Consider the following 27,692-nt stretch of genomic DNA (forward strand, 5'->3'; position numbering starts at 1 on the left):
GGTCATTCGGACCATGGACAACGAGCACTGTACACATGCAAGATTCTTGTCTGATATCGGCCTGAGCCAATATGGGATGAGAACCATTGCACATGTGTGTGTAGCCTTACTCAGAACAAGAATTATTGATAATTGATGATTTAGCCCATGACCTTTCTATTTCACTAGCATCTTTAATTAATTATTATTAAAAATGAATGATTATGTATGTGATATACTTGGTGCAATAAAACATTTTGTATAGTAAAAGTAAATCTGTTATTAGAGAAATACATCTGTGATTGCTACAAGCCTCATACTTGTTCCTGGCCAGTAACACAATGAATAAATAAATCTGCAGAAGATAGACTATCCTGAGAGAACTTGGGTGATCAAGCAAACCTGGAATGGATTTTTAAAATATCATTTGCTAATAAATTGCTAAATGTTTAAAGTCTTGGATGGGTCCGGATCCATTTCAGGTTATTTCACGATGTTCTATCTTCTCCCGTCTTGGAGAGCTTTAAAAAATCAGGCTCAATTTATTGGATCCATTGGATCAACCAAAATGCATTCTTAGAAGCAGAGCAATGGCTGCTTCTGTCTCTATCTAATGAGGCTTTTACTAATAGGAGTCCATTTAGCAGAAAAATATTTATCATGTCTGCTTCTGTAGTGTCTTTATATGGATGTGGCCAATATGATAGAGACAGGGCATCCATTCCCCATGTCAGAGCCTCTAGTAAACAGAAGAGTGAGCAGTTTAGGAGTGACATTGCCAAATCTACAATTCAAGTTTATTAATTACCTTTCTGAAAGACAAAAACGTTAAGTAAAATAGAATAGAGTACAACAATGGTGTTAATAATGAATGTGTGTGTGGAGCTGCTCATACTATAGGATCCCTGGAGTTGTTGGGTTCAAGGGTGCACCATAAAAGAAATATAGATAAAGAAGGAAATGACATTCCATAGAACCCTTTTCAGCTGGTTCTGGAAGTATACATAGAAATCAAAGAAGCATTTCCTGTGCTTTTAGAAGGACACTCAGTGAATGTAAAGCCTTAGAGTAAAATAAGAATATATTCTTGATTTCAATGCAAGTACCCAGCAGAGAAGTGAGTAGATCAGTAATAACTGCTCGCAATAAATGTCTCCCTTTATGCGTAACCGCAAAAAATGGGACTTCTGTTATATAGAATAAAGAAAAGTTGTACTGAAGAAATATATAGGCTACCACTGCTGAGATTTTGAAAAATCATTCTTATGAAAATCCAAGTTTAAAGCTTTCACTGACCCAGAACCAGTATTTCTGACAGTCTCTTTAAAGTCCAACTCAGCTTTCTGTTTAAAGTGTATGTGTAGACTTTAGCTTAAGCATGCCTCAGTTCTGCTGGAGCAACATCCTACTGAACATTCAGCTTTGGTAAATATAAGTTAGGTAATTTTGTATTTAAATATCTCCCAATGTAAGGTTTAGACCTCTTTAACAAGTATCCTAAGGGACCATTGTCCGTAGTGGAAGAGTTCCCATGGTTTTTTGTTTTGGAACACTTCCAAAATGTAGCATTTCCCCTCGCATGAAGAGAAGGAGTCGTCTTTTTTGTGAAAGCAGAAGTCTTTATGCATCATAGTCCATCATGCCCTCACCAAGAGCTCTTCAAGCTATTAACCAAGCCGGAGTTAGAGGAAAACTTCCAAGGCACACTTGGAATATGGTTCTGTACAAGACTTCATTTAAAGTAAACTCATTCTTTGCTTATTCTTGACTCTGCACTCTTCTAACAATATGCCAGGTCCAGGTAGAAATATGTGACGCTAACCTTTGTCCTTGCTTGCCAATGTTTAAGTAGCCTATCACGAGGCTTGCATGCTGTCATGTTGGGGTAAGAATATGTGGATAACCCTATGTATAGTTTGAATTACTTGGCAATCTTAAAAAAAAAAAAACTATGAAATATATTTAATGTCCCTTCTTTAAAGTGATCCTGTTACTATGAAAGTAGGATTATTGGGAAGATGATGGCAAATAGGTCCTGTATATATAGAAGGGTATATTACACTCTAAGCAGTACAAAGGAGTTAAATGTTTTGGCTGCAATGTTTAGTGACTAAGTAGCCACCAGGATTGCATGCAGTCATCATGGCCTATGTACAGTTTAAAAAACTATGAAATATATTTATTGTCCCTTCTTTAAAGTGATCCTGTTACTATGAAAGTAGGATTATTGGGAAGATGATGGCAAATGGGTCCTGTATATTTAGAAGAGTATATTGCACTCTAAGCAGTACAAAAAGGAGTTAAATGTTTTGACTGCAAGAAGAGGAACACATTTTACAATTTCCTGTATCTCAGGGTTGAAAATTCCCTTTCTGAAGGTTAAACTCGAAGTGAAAGTGAATGCAGAAAAATGGCAGTTGGCCCCTTCCTGATTTTAAGTGACGAAACGTCGGTAGTATCTAGGTATTCACTTTCTGCAATGACCTGAGTCCTTGTGCTTCTGCTATTTTCTATGTGTATGTTTACCATGTCATATCTTTAAGTGAAACATAAAAGCTTTTGTAATCTAGTGTTACCAATGTACAGATCCAAATGGTCAAATGAAGGTGTCTGCACTAAGAAATATGAGCAGGAATAAACACCTACATGTGGTGGTCATCTTACCATTCATTCTCTTTTTTTAATAAAAGTTCCAGAATGCAGCCCCATTGCCTATTCCATCATTTTTGGGTCCTCACTACCTACATTTTTACTCTACTGGACAATCATTTTTCTTCTCTTTAGACCTGGGCTCTGGTTGTACTGATATAAAGTGGGCTCATGCAAAGCATTAACATTTTGAGTGTGCGTAAAAGGATTATACAATTTATGAATGCTTGCTGTTGAATCCCAACTTCAAGCCCACTGCAGACATAAAGTAGCAAAAACAAATTACTGTATGGTATAGCGCCAGGGAGGAGGTGAGTATTTGCAGCCTTTGTTTCTTTTAAACTTTATTCACCTGTGGGAGAACTATGGGCATTTTTTTAAATGCCCGGAGGCTTTAAATACATGGTAAATGTTTGCACTTTTCCCATGACAACTACCTTCTTTTTATTAACTGCTCAGTAAATGAGGTAAAACTTGGTTGATTCTCGTTTGCTGTGCTTTTCTAATTCACAATTGAATTGATAAGCTCAGTCAGTGTATATTGGTTGCTCTACATTTATAGTATTGTATATAATATATACTACATTGTACATCCACCTGGTATGACAATTACAAGGGAATATTTGACTTTTTAGATCCTCCATTCTCAACCAGAGTTTCATTGAATCCCGGGGTTCCTCTAGAGGTTGTTGGGGGTTCTTTGGACTGTGGCTAATTACCTCTCATTTGATCATCCTTTCATAGATATTGGGCCAACACCACTTAAAAGAATCATCTACATCACTCCAATGATGTTTTTAGTTGTCTATTTTATTATTATTACACAGTATTTATATAGCGCCATAATATTGCGCAGAGCTGTACAAAGTCCATAGTCGTGTCACTAGCTGTCCCTCAAAGGAGCTCACAATCTAAATCCCCTACTATAGTCATATGTCAAAAATATAGTCTAAGGTCAATTTTGGGGGGAAACAACTTAACCTAACTGCATGTTTTTTGGGATGTGGGAGGAAATTTACGCACATACCCGTGTACCCAGAGAGTTGCCACACTAACAGAGGGAGAACCTGCAAACTACAGACAATGTCCTGGCCAGGATTCAAACCTAGCGCTGCAAAGGACAGCGTGCTAACCTCTGAGCCACTGTGCTGCCCATTGCTATACAGGTTATATTGTAGTCATTCCAATTGCCACCATACTTACGCTATACTTTTCAATGTTTAGTGTTAACATTCCTAGGTTAAAGTTGGGTTACTCATAGTTTTCGTTCCTCATTCTGGTTCTTGGGTGTATGTGGGTTAACAAGAAGTTAATCTCATTCACCTTACAACAGAATTAGTAATCATTGCACAATGCAGTGTTTCCCGATTCCTGACCTACTATAAATGCACAGCGTTAATCACTGTGATTACAGTAATTATCATACTATACTGCTCACACACACTGCTTAGAGTAAAAGGAATTAATGGCATCTGAGACAAAACAAGCGTGGGCCACGATCCAAGAGACATAGATTAAGGTTTGAACACGTGACACCATCCGTAGTAGTGGGATCAAACCACTCTAATGAAATCACATTGGCCTTGCTAACAGAAGGCCATAATATTTATTATTCAAATTGTCTAATTATGGAGAGCATTTTTTTAGATACATCAAACAGGAGCAGCATGAGTAGGATATTTGAATTTGGTATTGGGGGGCCAACATATTTTGCTAAGTCTTACAGAGATGTTATGTTAATTTTTGCACTGCTTACCATCTGATGTCTTTCCAATGTTTATACAGTTGACCAGACTTCTGTGGTTGGTTAGAAGCTAATTAAAACCTCAGATTAACTTTCAATCTAAATCTGTTAAACGTATTCCAGGTGCATAAAAAAATTGTATTTGAATATCTAAGCTCCATACTAGATGGCCACAGGAGGACAGGTTATTCGGGGTTTCCTAACCCTCTGGTGGTGATAAACCTCCCATTTGATGCCTTCAAAGATATGGGGCCAACACCACTGGAAATAGACATCTGCCTTCCCCTACCTCTTAGATTGTAAGCTCTTCGTCATTTGCAACCCCTATTTAATGTACAGCGCTGTGTAATATGTTGGCACTTTATACAAAATGTTTAATATTATTAATAATAATCTGCCTCACTATATAGTAACTGAGCAGCTCATTAGTCCAGGAATAGGTACCAAACCTAGAAGGGGAGTGAACAAATATGGTGCTGGGCATTTTGGAAGATCAGAGTATTTCAAGGGAAAATACTGTTCCCTTCAGAGATGCAATTGTTCGATCTACTCATTACATAGCATGGGCTTAACACAAAAAATATATTTGTTACTAGATCAGCTTTACGTTTTTCTAATGGCCCCTTAGTTTGTAAATTCTGAGCAGGGTCCTCTCCTCCTCCTGTGTCACTGTCTGTATCTGTCTGTCATCTGCAACCCCTATTTATTGTACAGCACTGTGCTATATAAATATGGTTTGTTGATAATAATAATATTAAGGGCTTTTTGGCAAGCACTGTGATCAACTTGGAATGATGTCAGACAGATTAGAACCCAGGGTGTGTGTTCCCCCAAAGTATGCAATATGCAAAGTATAGTCATATTTAGGTTTTAAAACCCATGCCAAGGGAACTTTGGATTCAATCTTCTGCTGGTGAACTACAAGCAAGTGTCTGGAATCTAAGCTTGTGACCCACCAATAACCATATGTAATCTAATATGAATTTTCCAATTATTCCTAATTTTTGGGATATTTTAATATTTGTATTTTTTCCAGTCCATCCATAGCCCTTGTATAAAGTTGTGCCATGGTGTAGTTTGATTTTCTCCTGACATATTGTAATATCCTGACTTTTGATTTGTCGATACCTGTCAATATGCAGAAGTTTTCATTGGCTGCATGGTGGTCCATACTTGCGGGAACTCGGTCTTACAGCAATGCCACAGAGATCCAAAAAAAAGATGGTGTACCAAAGGTCAAGAAGGAAACAAATTAAGGAAAAATACATTGTAATTCTCCTAAATTTCTTAGTCTGTGTACAAAAATACAAAATAATATCATATGGATAATTGCTGTTTGCAAGCTAGCATCACTTTTAAGGGGCCTTAAAATTTTTGCTTCCATTGGCAATATTTTAAAATGCTTTTAAAAAAAAAATCAATTTTGTATGTGTATTGGCTACATGCCTTCTGGGATTTACCCAGTCCTGCAATATAATGCTGTGCAGTAACTCTTTAAGATATTCTCAGTCATGTACCTTCTTTTTGATGCATACATGTCCCGCACTCAGTTTACTTCAATGAAAATCTGTCTGCAGCTTTCTTGGCTTTGCTATTGATGTGAGTAAAATTTGGTTGAAAATAAACTGTGCACGAGGTGACAGACCGAGAAGATTCTGAAGAACTGGTGTGCAGCCCCAGGCAGAGCTCACAAAAAGATCACTAGGGAGCTATTATAAAATGCTGAAGGAGGCTAAAGCCTCTCCAGAAAATAAACTGGAATATAAGTACATTTAAAAGTAAGTTTGCAGTCTAAGCAAGGAAAATGTGCCACTATTTCACTTTCTTCTCACCCCCTCCTCCACTGCTGCTTTCTTAGTAGACAGGGTTTGAGTATTTTTTTGGACCAGTGCTCTACAATTAACCATTTGTACATTCTTTATAATAAATAGTAATAAAGTGTGATGTGGTGACTTTACCACGTGTTCCTTCTCCTTCATTAACCAGCTTGGGGTCAAGTTGGTGACAAAGTTGTGTTGTTTAACTGCAGCACAGAAACATGAAGTCACCAAGCTCTCTGGTGGGGTTGCCCAGACTGGCTAAACAGGGTTTTAAAACTTTTTTGGTGGTTTTGGTGACCTGTAATTATTCAGTTTATTTAGCTGTTTCCCTGGCATTCCAGTCTTGGAAATGTAAATCTTATTGCATGCATTTATAGAATGTGTGTGATTGAGCATCCACCAAGAAGAGAAGGGCCAATGTTAGGAACAACAGCAAGGCAGTTTAAACAGCCATTTGCACTCGCAATTAACTGAAAGGAGGAAACAGATTGAAATATTAAATGATATGTTCAAAGGGAAGTTTCCCAAAGACAAAGAGTGCCAAGAAACTTTTATTATACCCAGTATATTGTTCCCCCAACGTTCTTTTGACTCAATAAAGAAGTTGAAAAGTTTGACAGTCTTTCAAAATGATAGAGTGATAAGCTTAAAATGGAACTGAATTTATTGGTGTATGTATAAACAACATGCTGGCAGTATATTGGCACAGGCTTATTCGTGTGCAGGTCCAAGAACCTGTTGCTGCTGCATCCCACAAAGCTGCCATCTTCAAAGCCAACTCCACAATGTTCTTCCTGGTCCATTGCAATCCTCTTCAGTCTTTGGATGGGTAATGATGATGTAGTTCCTGGTGGCTGGCTCTATATAGGGTGGTGCCTTGGTATGAACTGAGCTCTACACTGCCACCAGGAGCCAGGGCTTTATTTGACAAATTTTGCACGTCAATTTTACCAAAAAACTTTATATCTTGTTAACTTTTTGTCTTTTTTAAGCTGAGGTCCACTTTATGGTTTGTTGTTTTGACAGCTAGACAGGAATCTAGATCTTGGTGGATGTCCAAGGGCCCAAGCTACAGGCATTATAGTTTTGCAGTAAATTAAAAAAATGTTCAGAGCTGTGCACCTCCCTATCGTTTTATCACAGAGCATGGACTTGTACCATGGAGGAAGCCTTCTTCTGTGGCTAATGTAAGCCATATTAATGTTGATTTAAATAAATGAAATGGCCACATAGGTAACTTTCCTGATCACTTTTCTGATCTAAAAAGAGTATCCCATGATCTGATTTGTGTGCTAAAGGGTAACATTGGAATACAGGTATAAAAGCAGACCTGACCTCAGCATAGAGGAAGCGGTATACCGGTTCAACAAAGTCACGCTGCCAGCAGTCGGTGAACCTGAAAGCATTTAATCTTCTGGATATTAGCACAGCAATCAAAGATCCTTTGTCATTTTATGCAAACATTAACCTTTTAAATAGCAAACAGGCATCGCTGCCTTACATAACACATTCATATGACGTACCTCTTTAAGGTGCTGACAGTGCAAAAACACATTTACAAGACTTTGCCTTGTCTTCAGAATGTCTTTTTTTTTAAAAAAAAAACAGCATAAAAAAGACATAACTGCTTATAAACAGTTTAAGGGTAAAGCACAAACTGCACAAACTCCTAACAGCCAAATTAAAAATTCACCTTGCAGAACTTAGGATTTTGATTTTCTTTTGTAGGTATTTAACTTTCCAGGGCTAAAACTGCCATTTTAAAGCTCCATGCAGATGGTAGATTTTTTGTGTTTTTAAATGTTTGGGGTGAAAATTCAGCATCAGTGCAGGTGTCCCATAACCTGGTGTAATGATTTGCCATGCCAGATCACTAACTACAGTCACGTTTTTTGTTGTTTTTTTTTTCTTGATAAGGTCACAGAGGGGCACCTTGTACTTGTCCTTGCCTTCCCCACTCCTAAGGACAAATCAGGCTGCTAAACAGTATCTGAATAGCTTCTCTGTGCAGCAATAGTTTGGAAAACTGTCACCCGAAATAGTTTCACAGAGCCACTGATCAAGTTAAATGTGACTTGGAGGTTTAGACAATATATCTTCATTAATTGATTGTAAAGAATGCAGTAAAGAAAGTTATTAGTTGTCATGATTTCTAGCGAGATCACCAGCTATCAATAAAATACCTTTATTGGTATATATACAACAGACCAATAGGGAACAAATTAGGTAGGATTTACATAGACTTTAAAACATATCAATTAACAGTGAATTTAGCTTGGAGGACTACACAACCATGCTCCTTTGATAGTAGGAAAGAGACAGGGACCTGTGGCCCTTTCTGTTGTCCAAATACTGCACAATAAGTAAGCGTCGGCATTCCAGGTTTGGTCAATTATTGCTGACATTTATTAACTGCAATATATTACAGGTTTGGGTTTAGATGCCCTTAAAATACAATATATCTATTATGCTTGATAAGAATTGCATTGTTGGAGCAAGCTTGCTTTCAGACAGCAATGTTGCCTTATAACACAGGCAGACAAAGCTGTTGGAAGTCAGCATATTTGACATACCAGGCAGGAGCCGGGTCCCAGAGGGGTATAAGCAGCAGGGCCTATATATGGAAAATGTATTTCACCGGCATAGAGAGAAAAGCAGCATGAAGAAGCTTTTCATCCGTCTGTTTCATGTTATCACATCTCCATCACACCTGCACCAGCAACCACTGTCAAAGCTTATCTCCAGCATGGGCCTCAGGGTTATCCTCTTACTGACCAGACATATTAGTCTCCTGTTCTTTACCACCCAGAAATCTTAATTTATATTCGTGCTACTGAGATAGAATATTAGCACTGTGTGTATCTGCTTTTATCTGCCTTGTGGATGGGATAACCATGCAATCCGGTAATCTAAAAAGTCCCAGACCATTGCCAATCTTTCACTTATAAGGAATAAGTCTGAAAAGACTCTATTTATAGAATATTTCTGAAATCCTATTTCAAGCAGCCTTGTCAAACCAAGTTTAAAAGCCACTAAACTTAAGGGAGAAAATATCGTTTACTTATCAAGCACATTTAGAGATTAGTCTGCCCCAAACTACTGTAATTAAATGTTTGGTAAATTTTGGAGGGAGGATAACCTACCTTTACAGTTCCTTATATCTCCCATGGACCCTGCTGGTAAAATCTGACTGTGCCAGTTTGAGGGTTTGGTTGTGCTCTGCATTTAATTATGAAAGCCACTGTTGAGCCTTCCATATTGCTAGTGTGGAAAAAAAAATGCTCTGTTCCTTGATATAACTGCTGCCACCAGGTATTGTATAGGGTATTTACTCGAACTTCCAATGGTTCCACGAAATTTCGGCAAACCGATTTCACAAAACCATCGGAAGATCGAAGAAAATTATAACAGGAGGATTCAGAGGGGATTCACAGGATTCCCTGGGAATCCTCCTGTTTGTGATCCCAGGGGCACTGGAGGTTTAATAACCTCTGGTGCCAGGGATTGCCACAGCGGCATTCATTGAGAAGATACCCGGGCACTGGAGGTTAATTAACCTCTGGTACCCAGGGATCGCAGTGGAATTGAGAGTTCTTCTGCAGTTCCACTGCGATCCCCGGGCACTAGAGGTTTCTCAGAGCTGGAATCATTCTTGCAGCCCCAGGAATCCTGTTTGTGATCCCCGGCACTGGAGGTTAAATGGGGACAAGTATCCCCATTCAAAACCTCAAGTGCTCCCTGATTGGCTGCAGGAAGCTTTCCTCAGCCAATCAGACAGCACTAAAGGATTTTGAATGGGGAGACTTGTAACCTATTTAACCTCTAGTGCTGGGGATCGCACACTGAGCTAATCAATGAATGCAGCCTGCGCTGCATTCATTGATCAGCGCAGCCCGCAATCTTTATTTTTAATATGAGCTAGATTGGCGAATTTAAACCGGCCATTCTCGCTTACAATTTCGGTAAGTGAGAATGGCTGAATTTGCCGCGAGATCGAGTTTTAAAAACTCGCTCATCCCTAGTATTGGACCTGTAACTGACAATGACAACTGTTCTTATTAGTGTAAGGGCAGGTTCACACCTCCCTCTGAGTTGCATAATTCTGCATTGTTCCCCACAGCTGGCACCTTGCAAGCCACTTAAACACTTGCATGGCAGTGCTGGTTCAGGTTCTGCACCTGAAGTAGTACTGCTCACTGCCGCCCCTATTCATTCCCTATGGGGCTTCCGACATGTACCACTTTCTGAAAGGCAGTGATTCCTGGGGTGAGGAAGGGGTAACCACACCACAACCTTACTGCCAGTGTGAATTTAGCCTAAAAATATAACACTGATACATTGTTTGAATATGCAGCTACTAGAGGAACATCATGTAATGGATTTGTATTTTGTTTTTGCTAAACACACCCTGAAATTAGGTTTTAAATCCAATATGGTTTTGAATAAAAGGGTCTCATTGTGAAGTAGTGCATCTGACATGTACCAAACATTTTCTTGTAGATAATCTTCCAAGTCCATTTGTTTTTAGTGGCAATAGTTGATTCTCTGTCAAAAAATGTTTGTTGAATGTCTGAGTCTCTGCTTTAGAAATGAAACCCAAAGTTTTTCTTGTTTTACCCCCTAGTTATACTTTATGAGCCATACTTAATTATTACCTCTCCCTTCTCTCCATGGCCTCTTTAAGTTGCATGCCAGAGAACCTTGTCCTGTGGCTCCCTGTATTAAAGCAAATACATCAGTATGATAACCAGCTAAGATTTTCACAAAGTTGGGTCACTACTTTACTAACTATTAAAGTTTGTCAAAATTAAAAAAGAATACTCTATTTAGTAATTTTTATTGATTGCCTGTAGGGCTTATTAAATTTGTGAGCAATGTAGATATTTGGTTTTATTTACTCCGGCAAAAATAAATGTAATCAATAGCAATAAATCAAAATTCATATTTTACCTATTATTTTGAATCCCAATTGGTTGATATGAATTGCTGCCTATTTTACTTTGGAAATGTATTTTTGACTAAACCTGATTGTGGCAGAAGCAGCAAAGCTCTCTTAGCTGTTATATGCTCACCTATAAAGGGAAAATGAAAAGTGCAGAGATGTTTTGGCAAGTTTGAGCACAGATCTGAGGACATCCTGGCATTCCCACAACCTCAGCCCAAACCCCCACCAGTATCTGCAAGGACTGAAGAAAGAGATTAGAGAATGGATGCAGTGAATGGCTGGAGGACACAATGAACCAGGCAGTGTCAGTGACAGAGGGACTGCTGTGTCTGTAATATATTCAGGGAGAGGATGAGAATACAAGACAATGAGCAAAATTCTTATATCTTTCTTAAAGGAACAGCAAAAGAAAATGTTTCTGTACTAGCCAACTCAAAATTTGATAGAAGAAAAAAAAAGGATGCAGCAGTTATAGTAACTTAATGGTAAACTTTCATTCTTAGTTTTCATGAAAGTATTTTTCTTTCTTTGTGGAAGAGTGGAAATTGTATTTTTATTACATCCGGAAATGTACCTGAAGGGGAATAACTACCTGACAGCTTGTGTTATGAAACTTTTGTAAGTTAGTCATTTAAAGGACAGTAAACTCACCTTAAACAGAGCCTTATGGTGCTTTAAGATCTGCATGTATGCATTTATTGGGTAGCAGTGCTTAATCCCAGGTTCGATTCCCAACCAGGACATTATCTGCATGGAGTTTGCAGGTTCTCCTCGTGTCTGCGTAGGTTTCCTCCCACATCCCAAAAAACATGCAGTTAGGTTTATTGGCTTCCCCCTAAAAATTGACCTTAAAACTACATTAATGACATATGACTATAATAGGGACATTAGTTTGTGAGCTCCTTTGAGGGACAGTTAGTGACACCACTATGGACTTTGTACAGCACTGCATATGATGGCTCTATATAAATACTATGTTTGCCTAATGTCACCACTTTTTTTGTGTGCATGTTGTATATATATTGTAACTGGAAACATGAGAGACACACAGAGGGCCTGAGTTAATCATTATTAACTCAGGCCCTAACTCGGAGAAGATAAACTATCATAGGAGAACCTGGGTGATCTAGCAAACTTAAAATGGGCTGAAAACATTTACAAGCTAATATCAAATGATTTTTAAAGAAATGTTGGTGCTCCCATGATGGTCTATCTTCCCTAGTCTTGGAGAGCTCTAATAATTCTGGTCCTTGTATTGCACCTTGCCAGCTGCTCTGCTGTGCTGGTTCTTTTTACAGTGGACAGCAGCCCAGGGAATGAATGGGGTGGGCAGTGAATAGTTCAGTACTGCCAGCTGTAGCCCACTGTCAAACGTTGTCTAAGAACTAACATAGTAGAGGTGAGGACAGGTATACCTGCAAGGCACCTGGTGGCTGGTACCTTGAAAGTCCTTTTCCCCTTGCAACACTGTGTTGGTTCATTGACAAACAAGCATTTGAATGTTTTATAGCGAGCAGATCATGGCAGTACTGTACCACCAACTGCCATCCTCATTCATACAAAATGGGCTGCCATTAGCAAGACGCTATGTACCATCTCACCATGGACAGCGGTTCAGAGGTATGAGGAATTGGTAACTGCATTTCAACCTGACCACTAATCTAAACATAGCCTTAGAGCTCTGACATGTGAACTATTCCAGAGCACCAGCTGCAATTTTGGATAGTGAAATCATGCCGGACCACTGCAGTGAGGCTTTTGCTTCCAATTCTTTCTATAGTTAAATCTGTAAGAGGAAGTTGGACTTTTTGCATCAGTAAGACATTTCATTCTTCCCCTTTCAATATTCTGTGTATCCTGCTACTTTATTTTATTAAATCTTCAGTTGACCTTCTTCTTCTCCCTATATGACTTACTACCAATATAGAACTGTGTGCCTTTGTTGCCAATATGATAACGGCTCTCTGTTTATATATCATACAGTAAATGTCACCTTTCCTTTACAAGTGGATTATATTGCTTTATTTCTTGTTTTAATATATCCATCCTCACTGCTGATTAAAGAGCTACTTATAGAGGATGCCTCTTCAAAGAACAATAACAGAGCCTTACAAGTGATTGTATTAATAATACTCATAAAGCACTTAATATTGATGTATACCCACGTAGAAATAGTTATGCTTATCTGACCATTCAAATTACAGGCATTATGTTTTGTTTTTCAAGTGCATTTTCCACTTAAACATGACCACTGTATGAGAAGATGGCATTGAGAAATTCTCTTTCCACCTCCAAGATTTGGCTGGGGGGGCAACAACTTGCATCTATAAGGACTGAATCATTGGAATTAGAGGGTGTTCAGTTATACAAACACTGTCGGATCCTTTTTTTAAAGCAGCATTCATTTTTAACTTAGGTAAAGTGAAGTCTGGCTGTTTTTCTGTACTGAACTAAGAATTAGCTGGGAGGTCTGCACTTAAATCTTAATTATGTGTTATGACAGAACACCTCACCCCTTTATAATGACAATGAGGGAGGTGTTCTATTGTTCTAACCTAGCCTTTGTCTTTGGGTGACAACACTGCTGCTCCATAGACAAAATGCAATGACTCTTCCCTAGGACAGAAGTGCATTACCAGGTGGAAATGCAGTCACCGCATTTAGGGACTAATAAGCTGAAATTTTTTAACATTTTTTCCTGTGTTTAGCTTTGCTGTTATTTAAACATGTATTTCCTGTCTTTTAGGAATTTTTGTGTGATGAAAAATACAAGGATGAAGAGGAAATAGAGGAAAAACTTGATTCATATAAAAGTAGGTCTAACTCAGAAAATGTAAAATTTTTTCAGGCTTCCCACCCATGTGCACCAACATATTTGTTATTTGCAAAACAATTGTTCTGACAATACCCAAACATTAACTGCAAGAAGACTTGTATGTGTTTGTGATGTATGTGTGTGAAATGACAGTGATTAATGCACCACCAGTGAATGTTTGGTGTAAGGCTGGGTACATACGTGCAATAAGTGTCATTGGAAAGGATCTTTCACAATCCTTTCCAATGACCTAGGACTGAACTATGCAATGCCGTTCTGCTCTATGGAGAGAGGAGAACGATAGAGCGGCACCCCTCTGCGTCCTCTTCACTTTCATTATGATCATTACTCGTTCATCATCCGTGGACGGTCCTCGGAACAACAGACAACCAGCACTGTACATACGTCAGATACTCATTCGATATCAGCCCTAAGGTGATTATCGGACTAGAATCATCTGACGTGTACATAGACTTACTCACAATCACTACATTAGGAAGATGTAGCTTTTATCTTTTAAAATCTATATCCAAAATCTATTGATCTAGGCTATCTGGCTTATACCAAGTACAATACAATATATGCAGAGCCTGTGGCATGGTAAAAGACAACTCCATCTACTTAAAGGAAATGTCCAAAATACTTTCACCAAAAAGTTAGCTTTTCTGGTGCCATCTAACCCCATCCCCTTTGCTGTGTCGATGAATGAGCTGTACTTTTCATTGCTCCAGCAGTGAAACTGGTGGCCCCTATTGGCTGATGCATCTTTTCTCATTGACCAATCAAAGAGTGTCTTATATTATGTGGATAGCCATTAGGGGAAGTATAAAAGGAAAAGATGCATCAATGTCGGAGCTCTGAAAGTACAAAGTAGCAATGCTGGGCATCAGCACTAAACAGGGTGCGGATGGGGATATGGGAATAGCCTCCAGTCCACTTTAATATAAAAACTATTTTGGGCATTTGACTTTATTAGCTGGAATTGCAGGTACAGCCCAGTGTATAGAGTTGGGATGCTTAAAATATGTCATGTGTAGCTTAAAGAATACAAAGGCGAAAGGATATGGGACTATAACGGCAGTAGATATTAAAAAATTGATCATAAATCTTTTATTTCCTTCATTAAAACATAACAATTAAAAGATACATGCCTCTTCCCCCACACCACGTTTCAGGAAGAGTCTAATTGACATTTTAACATACATGAGCTAGATACATTGTACACATTACATATGTTGAGATCATCCAACATGTTTCACAGACTTTGTCCGCTTCCTCAGGGATGTAATTGTTACAGCTAGTAGATGTATCAGCACAAAGGTTGTTACAATTACCAGTATGCTTATTCCCTTGGTACAAAGGCAGGCAACCATATTATAAAAAAATAAATATAAGCACATATTCCGGCTTCTGGACAAGAGATAATGATGGCATCAGTTTGCTGTAGCGTAGAGGAAGAATGTTCTTTCCCATTCCTATTCCCAAGACTGTGCAATGTAATTTCATTTCACTCCATTGTGGAGTGTTCATAAACAGTTATCTTCAAAAAACTAGATTCAATCAAATAATTTCATCCTTGACAGGCTTGCTATTAGATTATAAAGAGAACCACCATCCTCTGTGACACACAATGGAGTGAACATTGCCAATAATAATTGGAGAAGCACTTAATGTTACTGTGGAGAATATAAATGTTATACCGCCATCTCTGTATGTTGTGACTTTAATCCTGCCCCCTGCCTGCCTTTGTACCAATAGAATAAGCATACTGGTAATTGTAACAACCTTTGTGCCGATACATCTACTAGCTGTACCAATTACATCCCTGAGGAAGCTGACATAGTCTGCGAAATGCGTCGGGTGATCTCAACATATGTAATGTGTACAATGTATCTAGCCCATGTATGTCAGAATGTCAATTAGACTCTTCCTGAAACTTGGTGTAGGGAAAGAGGCATGTATCTTTTAATTGTTATGTTTTAATGAAGGAAATAAAAGATTTATCATATTTTTTAAAATATCGACTGCCGTTAAAATCCCATATCCTTTCGCCTTTGTATTCTTTAATGTATGCTGGCAGGATTACGAATGTTAGAAAACCAGACAATATAAGTGATAAAAAATGTCACGTGTAGCGCAAAGTGCAAATAAATGTGCAGAAATATGGTAGGCAGGCGGAAATATGGTAGATTCAGCAGTGTCTGTAGTGAGGCAACCTGAGATTCCTGTACAGAATGGAGTGACACAGAATATAACGTACATCACAGTGAGAATAGTCACAGTGCCTAATACCATTGTGACCATGTTGCACTCTGTCTAATACATATATCACACTAAACTGCACAATGTAAGCGGATGTGGGGCAGGACTACCTCCATTTTTTTTTCTCTCATTTCTCCTTTAAATTATCTATGCCATCTGTGTTTACCTCCCTGCCAAGATGAGTGGTTTAATTTGCAACAGTTTACTAATTAGAAAAAATATATATATTACTGCCTCTGCTTATTCTGTCCCAGACCCCTTATACTGCTTATCCTATCCCAGTTTTATTTTTAGGCAGTTATTGCAGATGTACAAGCACAGTGTAATGTCCAGCATTTACGTACAGCCATCAGCACAATAACATAAACCTTGTAGCCTGTAGACTACTATGAATGTTCTTGTCTATGTATTCACATATATAATGAAATTACAATGCACAGTCTTGGGAATAGGAATGGGAGAGCAAGAACATTCTTCCTCCATTCTACAGCAAACTGATGCCATCATTATCTCTTGTCCAGAACTCAGAATATGTGTTTATAATTATTTTTTTATAATATGGTTGCTATATATTGCAACAAGTTAGGAATTTAATTCTGCAGACTTTTAAAATCCATGTAAGCAGCAGCATGAGTTCTACATTGTCTCGTAATATTAGATTGTAAGCTCTTTGGGGCAGGGTCCTCTCTTCCTTCGGTGTCACTGTCTGTATCTGTCTTTCATTTGCAACCCCTATATAACCCCCCTAAATAGTGAGCTGAAATTGTGCATTTGGGGAGAAACTATTGCTAGTCTGTCATTTTCAATCAGTAGTAATCACTGTTAATCAGTAGAAATAAAAGTATCAGCAAAGAACTCAGGGTTTCCAAGCCTGTAATAAACAGGTCTGCCCCTGGGTATATATAATTTAAGGCTTCAAATACATTAGTAGGATTCTTTTAGGTATATAGGTGAAACATCTGCTTAATATAAACAAATTAAAATGACAACTGTCACCCTTTAATAAACAATGCATTTTAAGTGGGGCCCTAATGTGACGTCACGTCTTTGACCCATTCTTTTCCTATTCTAGCATGACATTGTTTTTCTTGTACATTTTAGCAGACAATTAACAGCCTCCAATAGAAGAGACTATAGGAAATAAAACAGTATTCTTAAAGGAACACTTTTATGAGATTGAAGGAGGCTGTTTTTGCTGAAATCACCTTTTCCTGGTTGCCATTGCAGTGCTTTTATTTCAATGATGGTTGAGTCGCTGACACAGAACAAGTATATAGATACATTTTTCGGACTCTCATTTGTATGCTTGTTCTGGGATTGGTAATGTAACATACTACAGAAGTTGTAGTCTATTCATATTCTAATACACTGTTGCAGAGGGGTAGTGTCTGGCCCCCAAAACGTGTTGGATTTGTTATGTGATCTTAATAGCAGTTATTAAAGGTCAGCTGGACTCTGCTGGGTACCAGACATGGTATTAATATTGATTTTAATTTTCACAGCTAGGTATCTAATAATTTCCGGAAGAGGCCTGCAGTGGCAGGTATCACGTTGGAACCATTTTAAAGACTTCTATAACTTGGGTCCATTTTGCAGGGTCATTGCAACAATAAAATGATACTGGTACACGTAAAGCAAAACATGCATAGATAATGATACCTCTGTCTCTTTGCAGTGACTCATAATCATGGCCAGTGCCAAAATAAGGGTCAAGTTATCAGATATGTTTACTAACCATGGGCAGATGTGACCTGTGCCATACTATTGTGTAACCTGCTGCTGAGGAGAGAATGAAGTGCTCATTTTCTGCAAAACATTCATTTTGTCAATTTTCTTTATACTTTTCTTGTAGCCATTTTATTAAAAACGTGGCTAATTAAACACAGCTCTACTTTATTATTAAGTGACTGTATTTCTAACAAAGTGGTAGTAAATTGAGAGCGAGTAGAGGACTAATTATTAGAAATTAGGACTTTAGCAAATGACCTGAACTCAGGGAATATTTTAACAATAGATCAGTTATGGTATTTTTAACTAAATTATCTGTAAAATGCACTGAACTCATAATGGGATAGTGTTGTGGTGCTTAGCACAATGCATTACGATTCTCCTGCACTGTGACACACCACACCATGACCCTAAATACATTTTAAAAAGAAACTGGCATAGGTATCTGAATCGACTTTGGTACTTGCCATAGTGGCTCAGTGGTTAGCACTTTAGCCTTTGCAGCAATATGTTCCAGGTTTGAATCTCGGGCAGAATGCTATTGGCATGCAGTTTGCAAGTTATTTCCGTGTTTGCATGAGTTTCCTCTGGGTACTCCGGTTTCCTCCCACATTCTGAAAACATGCAGTTAGGTTATTGGCTTCCCCCCAAATTGACCTTAGACTATGGTAGGGACATTAGATTGTGAGCCCCTTTGATGGACAGTCAGTGACATGACTATGGACTTTGTAAAGAGCTGTGTAATATGCCGGCGCTACCTGAATACTGTATAATAATAAAGAGAAAGCTTAGGGATGAGTTTGCTGCCATACAATCGTAGGATGGTGTAAGGGACATGACCTTGTGTGTAATAAACCATGGTCAGGTTACCAATTCAGCTTGGAATGATGTGTAAATCTCATGACTGGATGGACAGAAGTAGAACACTTTTAGCATGTAAAACAGCTCCAATATATGCATTGTATTTAGATATTTGCCTGCAGTGGGATTCTTGAATGTGTAGGAAAGGAATTATGTAAAATAGGGTTAGAAGTAGACTTATTCTTCAATGTTTTCCTAGAGACATGGACAGGAGCTGCATCCAAATCACATGGAAAAAGACCCCGCATAATCCTATTAGATCAGATAATGGGCGTTTTCCTGGCACTTTATAGGATTGGTTTTGTGCACTGGGCTCTCTGTTAACATTATGACTGTAGGTGGAAAGCTATGTCCCATCACACACTAGAGGCCTTCAATAACCTCGCCTCCTCCCACCCACTTACATTTGTCTATCTCAAGATTTCCCCAGAGCAGTCCCACAGAGCCCTCATTGTGTGAGCAGCAGCATTCCCAGCAGCAATGGAACGTTCAGCTGTTTTGTATGATGAGTCTGCAGGGATGTGGAGGACAGGCCGATGTCACAGCAGCCTTCTCCAACATCCACTTAAGATGCAAAAAAGGAAAGCCGGACGTTGGACTGGTGTCCAGCTCAATCCTAGTGTTGTTTCAGCTGTACATCTGCCTAGTAACCTCAGCTAGCTTCACTTTGAAAGATGAGTTTGCCAGATGATTATGTAAATGGAGCTTTTTCTCTTTTATTTTGTAAGGAACTTGCCTATAAAAATAAGAAGAAATCTGAGGATGTGACTATATATCTGTAGTTTCTTAAAAAAATGTTGATAGGTAAATGCTAGAGAGGTAAACCACCTGACCATTTCCTATATATTTTGGACTTTGTAGGTCTTTGTAGGCCTTTATAGAGATGTATGTGCTGAGTTCCTGAGCCTTCACACATTCTGTGCCCATTAGGAGAGGCTCCCAATGCTACTGCTGAGTTTTTATTTATATTACATTACAGAGAATGTAGCAGGAGGAGCTGAAACAGGCAAGGATTGCCAGGAATACCTACACCTTCTGGATGGATTGGAACTGGGGAAGAAAGACCTTGCTGTTTGAGTGTTCAATTATAGGAAGCCAAGAGCTGACTTAGCCACCTATAACTAAAATATCATTTTGGATGAACTCTTTTACAAAAGTTCTTGGAGTTTACAAACTGAAAGAAATGATCTGAGTTGTGAACTAAGCTAACCTGGCACAGGATATGCTGGGCAAGGACTGGACAGTTTATGGCTACTTGTTGAGGCCACAATAAGAACTTAAGTTGTTGGGAATCTGTGATTATTTTAGATAAAGATTTTAGATAAAGATATTACAACCTAATAATGGTTCTCGCCCGATACTTGGCTCAGGGCCGATATCGAGCGAGAATCTGGCGTGTGTACAGCGCCAGTCGTCCATCACCCGAACGACCGTCCTGGCGGATCCAGGGACAATGGACGACTAACAATCCCAATGCAAGGGAAGGGGGAGAGCGTGCAGCAGGGTGCCGCTCAATTGCTGTTGTAAGTTAACAAATCTTTTTAACATTGTTTGCTGCCAGCCTATGATGGTACAGGAAAATTACTGTGTTCCAGTATGTGTTGCAAAACTGTCATGTATAGTAAAATTTTGTAAACAAAAAATCTATTCTTGCGCAACCTTTATTGCAAATTCTTGAAAACTCCTTTGTCTTTTTACTCAACACCACCAAAGACAGTAGCTGGTGTCTAAAGCAGGACAAGTGGTTGGTGCCAGGCATAGAAACATCAATGGATGGCTTGCAAAATGTGGGAACTGTTGCAGAATGTGAAGTTGACACACAGCCATTGTTTGGTAAATTTCCAAATGATGACATACTGCTCACAGAATCCTGACACTCGTACAGTGGAATCCGAAAAATAGAGCAAATTTCACAAGTGCAGAGTGCAGACAAAAATGTTCCTTTTCTCAAATGTGGAAGAGAAAAACCTGACACTTTTTTGACCTGTGTTGTAATCTGGAAAAATGTTGTCAAAACTGGATATCAAGAAGGCAAATCTGTATTATGTATGCAGAGGGGGTTGCCTTTTGTGGTGAACTGTGTTAGAGACAATTTGTGTGTTTCCAGAGACTCTTGGTGAATGTGGACATGGGAAAACTGAATGCTGTTGTTACAGCTGCCAAAGACTGTTGATGTGTTCTGCAAGCCCAGCATTGTAGAAAATGAGATGAGCAAGGCCACAGTTAGGTTTAAGGTGGTGAAAGAGTTATTAAAAATCTATTCCGTTTATAATATATACATTTTGCTTATTGTTTGTTGTTTTAATTTTGTGACATTCTGAAAAAAAATAGACCTTTATAGGCTACACACCCTTAAAATGTGTTGACTGCCTGATTTTTTTTTTTTACCAATCAAGACTGCTGACCTTTAACTAAAATTGGATTTTGATTCTTTTTGGATCCCTGTATTCCTAACCCTGGGTGTAGCCTTCCGTAGAAGATTTGAACACTTGTTCTATGATATCATAGCTATTCCTTTGATCGAGACAAGATACACAAATACACAAAAATAAGTTTTTCCACTTTCTCTTCTTGAGTTTATGGTCTTTTACCACTTCACTGTTCCAAGAGACTGTTAAAGGCTGCTGACATTGTCCAAAAGACTGTCCGAGATGGTCAACTTGTTACAAGAGACTCTGAGACTCCTGGCAGGGTCAAGGAGACTGTCAGAGTCTCCTAAAATGTTCCATGAGACTGAATATGACAGTGTCACATTTCAGGAATCTTTCAAAGACCAGTGATAATTACCAAGAGACTGTCAGAGACAACTGACATCTTTCAGGACATGTACAGCGATACTGTAAATCTTTCAAAAAAACAAAAAGAGACAGCCAATTTGAACAGCTAATGTGCTCTCACACAAAGGAGGAATGATAGTTCATACATGAATATGATGTAATTCCAGAAGGAATCTAATTTAAGAAGTGTGAACTTTATAAATAAGTCCACTTTACCTTTTAGCTCAGTTTTGTTGCAGCCTCAGTATGCAGAGAGACCTAAATATTGAAGTACTTAACATTAAAACCAGATAGGTGTATGCAAATGTAGTCCAAAAATTGGCCCTTGGCAGCTTTGGCCCCAATAGAACCCATACATTATACAAACACATCAAATAATCCTATTACAAGTTAATATAACATAATGACACAGTGGTTCGAAACATTACATAATGGTGTACAGAGCCAGAGGGAGAATATATGTTAGGATGAGAGCACAGAAGGTCTGAGAAAAGCATTGCTAATTCAATGTATGTGACAAAGTACAACACCATAGCTACCAAATCAGCAAAAAATAATAATGCATGTGTACATTGTAGAAACTTAGCAATAGTATTAAAGCTATTATTCAAACCTTTATTGCCATTCGTTTGGCTTTGCTTACATTGAGCTGTTATCAGTTTGTTACAGAAAGAAGGAAGCCCATCCATAGTCCCCTTTATTGCAGTGATTGTACTGCCAACATTTGCAGCAAGATTTGCACAGTACCATTATTTACCATCAATCTCTGAGCCAGCATCCCAGTCTAGGAAATATTTAGTAACCCCTAAATCAATTTTTTATCAATCAGGGTTCTGTGGAACTCTAGGGTTCCTCCAGAGGGTCCTAAAGGTTCCTTTATTGATAAGCACTTAAGCTACGTACACACGCCAAATTTTTCTCGCCCAATAACTGTCTCAGGGCGGATATCGGGTGAGAATTTGGCGTGTGTACAGCCCACGTCGTTCATCATCCATGGATCTGTCCTGGCGAATCCACGGACAGTGAACAACAAGCGATCCTAATGCAAGGGAAGGGGGTAGCACGCAGCAGGGTGCCGCACCTTCATTCTCCCCCTCCCCTCTCCATAGAGCATGAACGGTGCTGTATGTACAACACTCGTTCATGCATCGTTCTGTTCTTATTGTTGGAACGGATCGTGAAAGATTGCACGTGTGTATGCAGCTTTAGTGCCTCTCAGGTCAAATTAAGTGACACCAATGATTTTTTTGGCTGTAAAAGAGACATTCAATGGCCAGCAATGTAAGAGGCATTCTTGCCAATGACCACACACTAATGAGCTGTGGATATAGCAATTATACCAGGGGTTTCCCGAAGACCTGAAAGTTATTTCCAGGATTCCTTCATATTAAAAAAGGTTGGGAAAGGCTTCCTGAGATGATGCCTATGTGCTTTGAAACAATGATAAAGGCATCATTAGACACTGTGACCTCTTTGAAATGTAACCAGTATCTGGAAGTGTTACATTTATAGAAATATTTGGCATGCATGAACCTAACATAGAAGAAAATATCTGATGCAAGGTCCTCTTTAAATCAGGTTCATCTGAAAGGCCAATGTTTCACCACATTTTTGGGATTGTGTAAGGAAATAGGATTGTTGTAAGAACCACCCCACACAACCCATACATTTTGTAAATGATAGTGTCCCAGGTAGCTGTTGGGCCTATGGCCCCAATGCTACAATATAAGGTTTATACACTTTATCATTTTTGTTGTGGATAACTTTGTTTTTTTCCAATGCCCATAATGGAAGCAAGGAATGGATCCACTTTCACGTTAGAAAATTATTACTGAGCAACTCCAACCCAAATATCACTTGTAATATTGTGGTCCCTTGATTGAATACTGAGGACAGAAGTTACACTTGCTGTGCTGTGTAACTGAGCCTGACTGTTTTCAGTTTATGCTCCATTCACAGTTTTGAAGACTTTACCAAACCCACAAATTTCCACTATGACCTCATAACAATAAATGCCAAATAAGTCATGAGATGAGAAAATGACATAAAAAGCATGGCATGCCAGCAATTGTTGTCACATGAGCAGAACACAATTGTGATTCACTGATTGAGTATTTTCATATATGCAAAAGTCCCCCACACCCAATGTGACATTAGGTTTACAAATAGAGAAATGTTTAACCCAATTCAGTATCCACTTTAACAATATCCAAACATGTTAAGGTTATTACATCAGTAAATAGTACTTTCTTTGTGTAGACAGAGGTGAGGGTGAAAGTTAAAGTTAGCCCTCTGACTTCATACACTGGAAAACAGAGTTTTTACAAAAATTAGATTTGGCAGCACTCTAAATAAACATGGTCAGATGTGTCAAGGGACTTTGACCCTGAGGTCTAGATGAGTATGATGAGCTGAAATAGTATGATTCCCACTCCATCCCAGGATAAGCATTTGAGCACTCACCAGATACAACATAGGACATAGAAATTCAGTATATCTGCTTCCTATCTAATATCATTGGGCAGATCTTTTGAGCACAGTCAATTAATGATTAACTCTGTTGATGCTGGATCAATATATACATTGTTTAACATGTTAAATAAAAGGTACATTATTGACCTGTAAACTCCCAAAAGAACCCTCAGTTTATATAGAAGACCTAGAAAATGGATCCTATTGCTATTTTATACATTCCATGATTCACCTGCAAATGCTGGGTAAAGCCAGATGAAAATACAATATATTTATTCCTATTGCACACAATCCCAAATAATCTCCATTAGTGTTGATGTTCCAATTCACGTTGTCCTTATATTCGACCCGAATATGGCTGTTCGAATTCGGGTAGACCCGATCCGAAAAAAAAAGAGATTCGACGGTAAAAATTCAGGTAAAAAAATGTGTTTAAAAAAAATAAAAATGAATGTTAAATTAATTTATTGAGCGTTTGTGTTTCTTTAACTATTTTTTTTACAGGTTATCCTACAATATCTCTTAAACTGCGTACACACTTCCAATTTTTATCGTTGGAAATGAACGACGAACGAACGACGAACGATCGATTGGGCAAAAATCGTTCGTAAAAAAAGTAACCAACGACGCCGACGAACGAGAATAGTTGCTGGAAATGAACGACCGGACCGGCGGATCAGATTGGACGACGATCGTTTACCATCTATCGTGTGTACGGTCGTTCATTGATCGTCCATGGTCTGAGCATGCGCGGTGAACGAACGTTCGCTCACTTCCTGTGGTGCACGTCACTTCCTGTATCGTTCAAACGATCGCATCTATTGTGTGTACAATATCTGCGAACGATCGTGTCGTTATCTGCATGTACAGGATCGGTGCTTTACGATCATTCGCAGATATCGTGCAGGATCGTTCATCGTTCGTTTACCAACGATAATTATTGGAAGTGTGTACGTAGCTTTACTCTGTAACACACTTTCCAGCACAGTAATATTCTGATACATTTGTTACATTTTTCTTTTATCCACTGCGAGAAAAATGTTACAAATGTATCATATTACTGCGCGTGTTACAGAGTAAGAAATATTGCCAGCTGGGCATCTTCTCAATAATTGCAGCCATGGCTGCAATCATTGAGAAGAGTGTACAATCCCTGGGGCACTACAAATTAAGTAGCCTGTAGTGCCCAGGGGATCGTAGTGGAATGGCAGAGTTTATCTGCAGTTCAGTTCCCACGGTCACATGACTTTGGGAACTTTGCGGTCACAGCTGTGACTGCAGGCAATCCCTGGGCACTGAAGGTTGAATGGGGACAAGTTTCCCCATTCATCGCATCTAGTGCCCTGTGTTCTTGGATAGAGAAACTCTATCCAAGAACACATACAACTAATAAAGGGCTGCTAGAGCAATCAACACTAATCTCCATCAACACCATAATATAATTGCAAATAAATGATGAGATAGAATATGTGTATTTGTTTAGGCTCAAAATTGTATAGACTGACATATTGATGATTACCAGCTACCCAAGCATGTAAATGGGCTGAACATGACCATGGATTTAGATATGCATTGCTGGTATTTTTTTTACTGGGGCCATCACTTTGAGGTGGGGGGTACATGATATTGCTTGATCTGATAGAGAAAAAGCTTTCTCCCTGGCCAGACTTTGAAGGCACCCCAGTAGTGGAAACAGAAAAATGGAGCACTGCAGGTACATCTTGCTAAAGATATACCAAAAGCCATTCGGTGAATCTGCTCCATCGTCAAAAATGTCCACATTCTTACTAGACCTACTCATTCAGAGAGTTTAACATTGCAACTTTAATAGACAATCATTACTAAATTATTTGCATTTTTGTCTCTCTGTAAATAAAGGAATTCTTAGTCATTATTGTAGAATACTTATGAAGCTCACGTTTTGCCATCAGTGTTTGTGAGGGAGTGTCTGCTGTTCCAAAACCTAAAATATGCATAGCTAAATAGTTTCGGGTTACTCAATTGTTAGGTCTATCAATGTCAGCACAGCAATAAACTGATTCATAATAACATATTCATTGTTTCTTTGTTTTAGAAAAATTTATGGATTTTGACCTGAATGATCAAGGAGAGATTGGTAAGTGATTTCAACAGAGTAAACACCCAACACATTTCAGTATTTTAAAAATATTTTACTTTTGCTATTGGAAGGTCAGTTAAAAATGTTGTGCCACGGGATCTGTTGTGTTTTGGCTAAGGGTAAGATGAGGTTAGCATAAGGCAGACATAAATACTTAGGGTTGTTTTTAAAGTTAAGGGATACCACTTTGTGCTGTGTTTTTAATAATACTCCTTTCTACTGCCTGCATGTGGTCGCTTTTCTTTCCCTTAAAATTAGTTTTTTTCTGTCACTCCTAGGCAACTAGCTCAATCAAATACTACCAGCACCAAAAACAAATTTATCCTAAAAAGTAAATGGCTTTTTACCTTTATGTAACCATTTAGCTGGAAGTGCACTGAGTTCCCCAAGTGAAGATATTTTCCACCTTTTTAAAAACTCTGTCTCACATGGTCAGTAAAAAAGGTTTCCAAGCAAGAATTGTTTAATGTATGACAGTCATTAAGGGAATAGACAATTCATCTTTTCATAGAATCGTTTTAATTTACACTACAGTAATAAATGTTAAATGTGCAGAAAAACTCATGTTTGACAAGTATGCATATGCTGATTGTTCTACAGTATCTCTTTGGAAGTCTGCCTGAAAACTTTCTGTATTACTTGTTCACTTACTAGACAATTCTATAATTTTTATATTTGTCTATGTGCAGCCATTAAAACATTTCCTTTCCCTAGACATGATGGGTCTAAAGATGATGATGGAGAAGTTGGGGGTCCCGAAAACTCACCTAGAAGTGAAAAAAATGATTGCGGAAGTTACAGGAGGAAACAGCGAATGTATTAGCTACCGGGACTTCATCAAGATGCTGCTTGGAAAGCGCTCATCTGTTCTGAAAATGTAAGTAGCCTTTTAAGATTATGGACAAACATGAAAGGGTATAAGGAATGCCACATGCCCATTAGTGATAGCCGCATCACTCATTCATAATAAAATGGAACTTAAGATCCAGGTGATGTCCCTGCTGCAATATTGTGTTTTATTTGCCTGATCACTTTGTGTTTCTGGAACAAAGCCCAAGCTTTGGTAGTAAGAAAAAACTTGGCAATCCCAGCTTCCTTTGTGTGTGCTGGGGATGAATGAACTTCTACACACCTGTGTGAAAGTTACATCATCCTGGCAGATCGTTTGCAGCAGGAAAAATAGGAAAGATGGCAGTGCCCTGCTCTGGAACATGGATAGGTGAGTTACGCAGATTTACTTTACTTTAAACCTGTACTTTAGACAAGTTTTAAAATTAAAAAAACTTTATTGAACTTGTGCATTCCTTTAAAGTACCTGAATCCTAGATATCAGTTGATAAGAAACTTGAAGTCTTGATATGAAGCAGTTTTCATCCCCTGCACAAAAGGAGAAACAACACCAGAAACCAGTTAGGCTTTTATGTATGAACATTTGCCAACAAAAGGAACAAAAACGCGGAAATCATTAAATTTCAGCATACTGGTGCTCCTTCATTGTCCCTTAGCAGACTGTAGGGTGAG

At 38.6% G+C, this 27,692-nt stretch overlaps 1 protein-coding gene across 1 annotated transcript in view; it reads left to right on the top strand.

Annotated features, from left to right (window-relative positions):
- AIF1L (allograft inflammatory factor 1 like) overlaps positions 1–27,692 on the top strand; it is a 50,962-nt gene that overhangs the window by 2,516 nt on the left and 20,754 nt on the right. The window contains exons 3-5 of the mRNA XM_072431642.1: positions 13,884–13,950; positions 26,127–26,168; positions 26,886–27,048. Coding sequence (XP_072287743.1) covers positions 13,884–13,950; positions 26,127–26,168; positions 26,886–27,048 — 272 coding nt within the window. The remainder of the gene's footprint in view (positions 1–13,883; positions 13,951–26,126; positions 26,169–26,885; positions 27,049–27,692) is intronic.

Source organism: Pyxicephalus adspersus, chromosome Z, assembly GCF_032062135.1.
Source record: "Pyxicephalus adspersus chromosome Z, UCB_Pads_2.0, whole genome shotgun sequence".
NCBI lineage: Eukaryota > Metazoa > Chordata > Amphibia > Anura > Pyxicephalidae > Pyxicephalus > Pyxicephalus adspersus.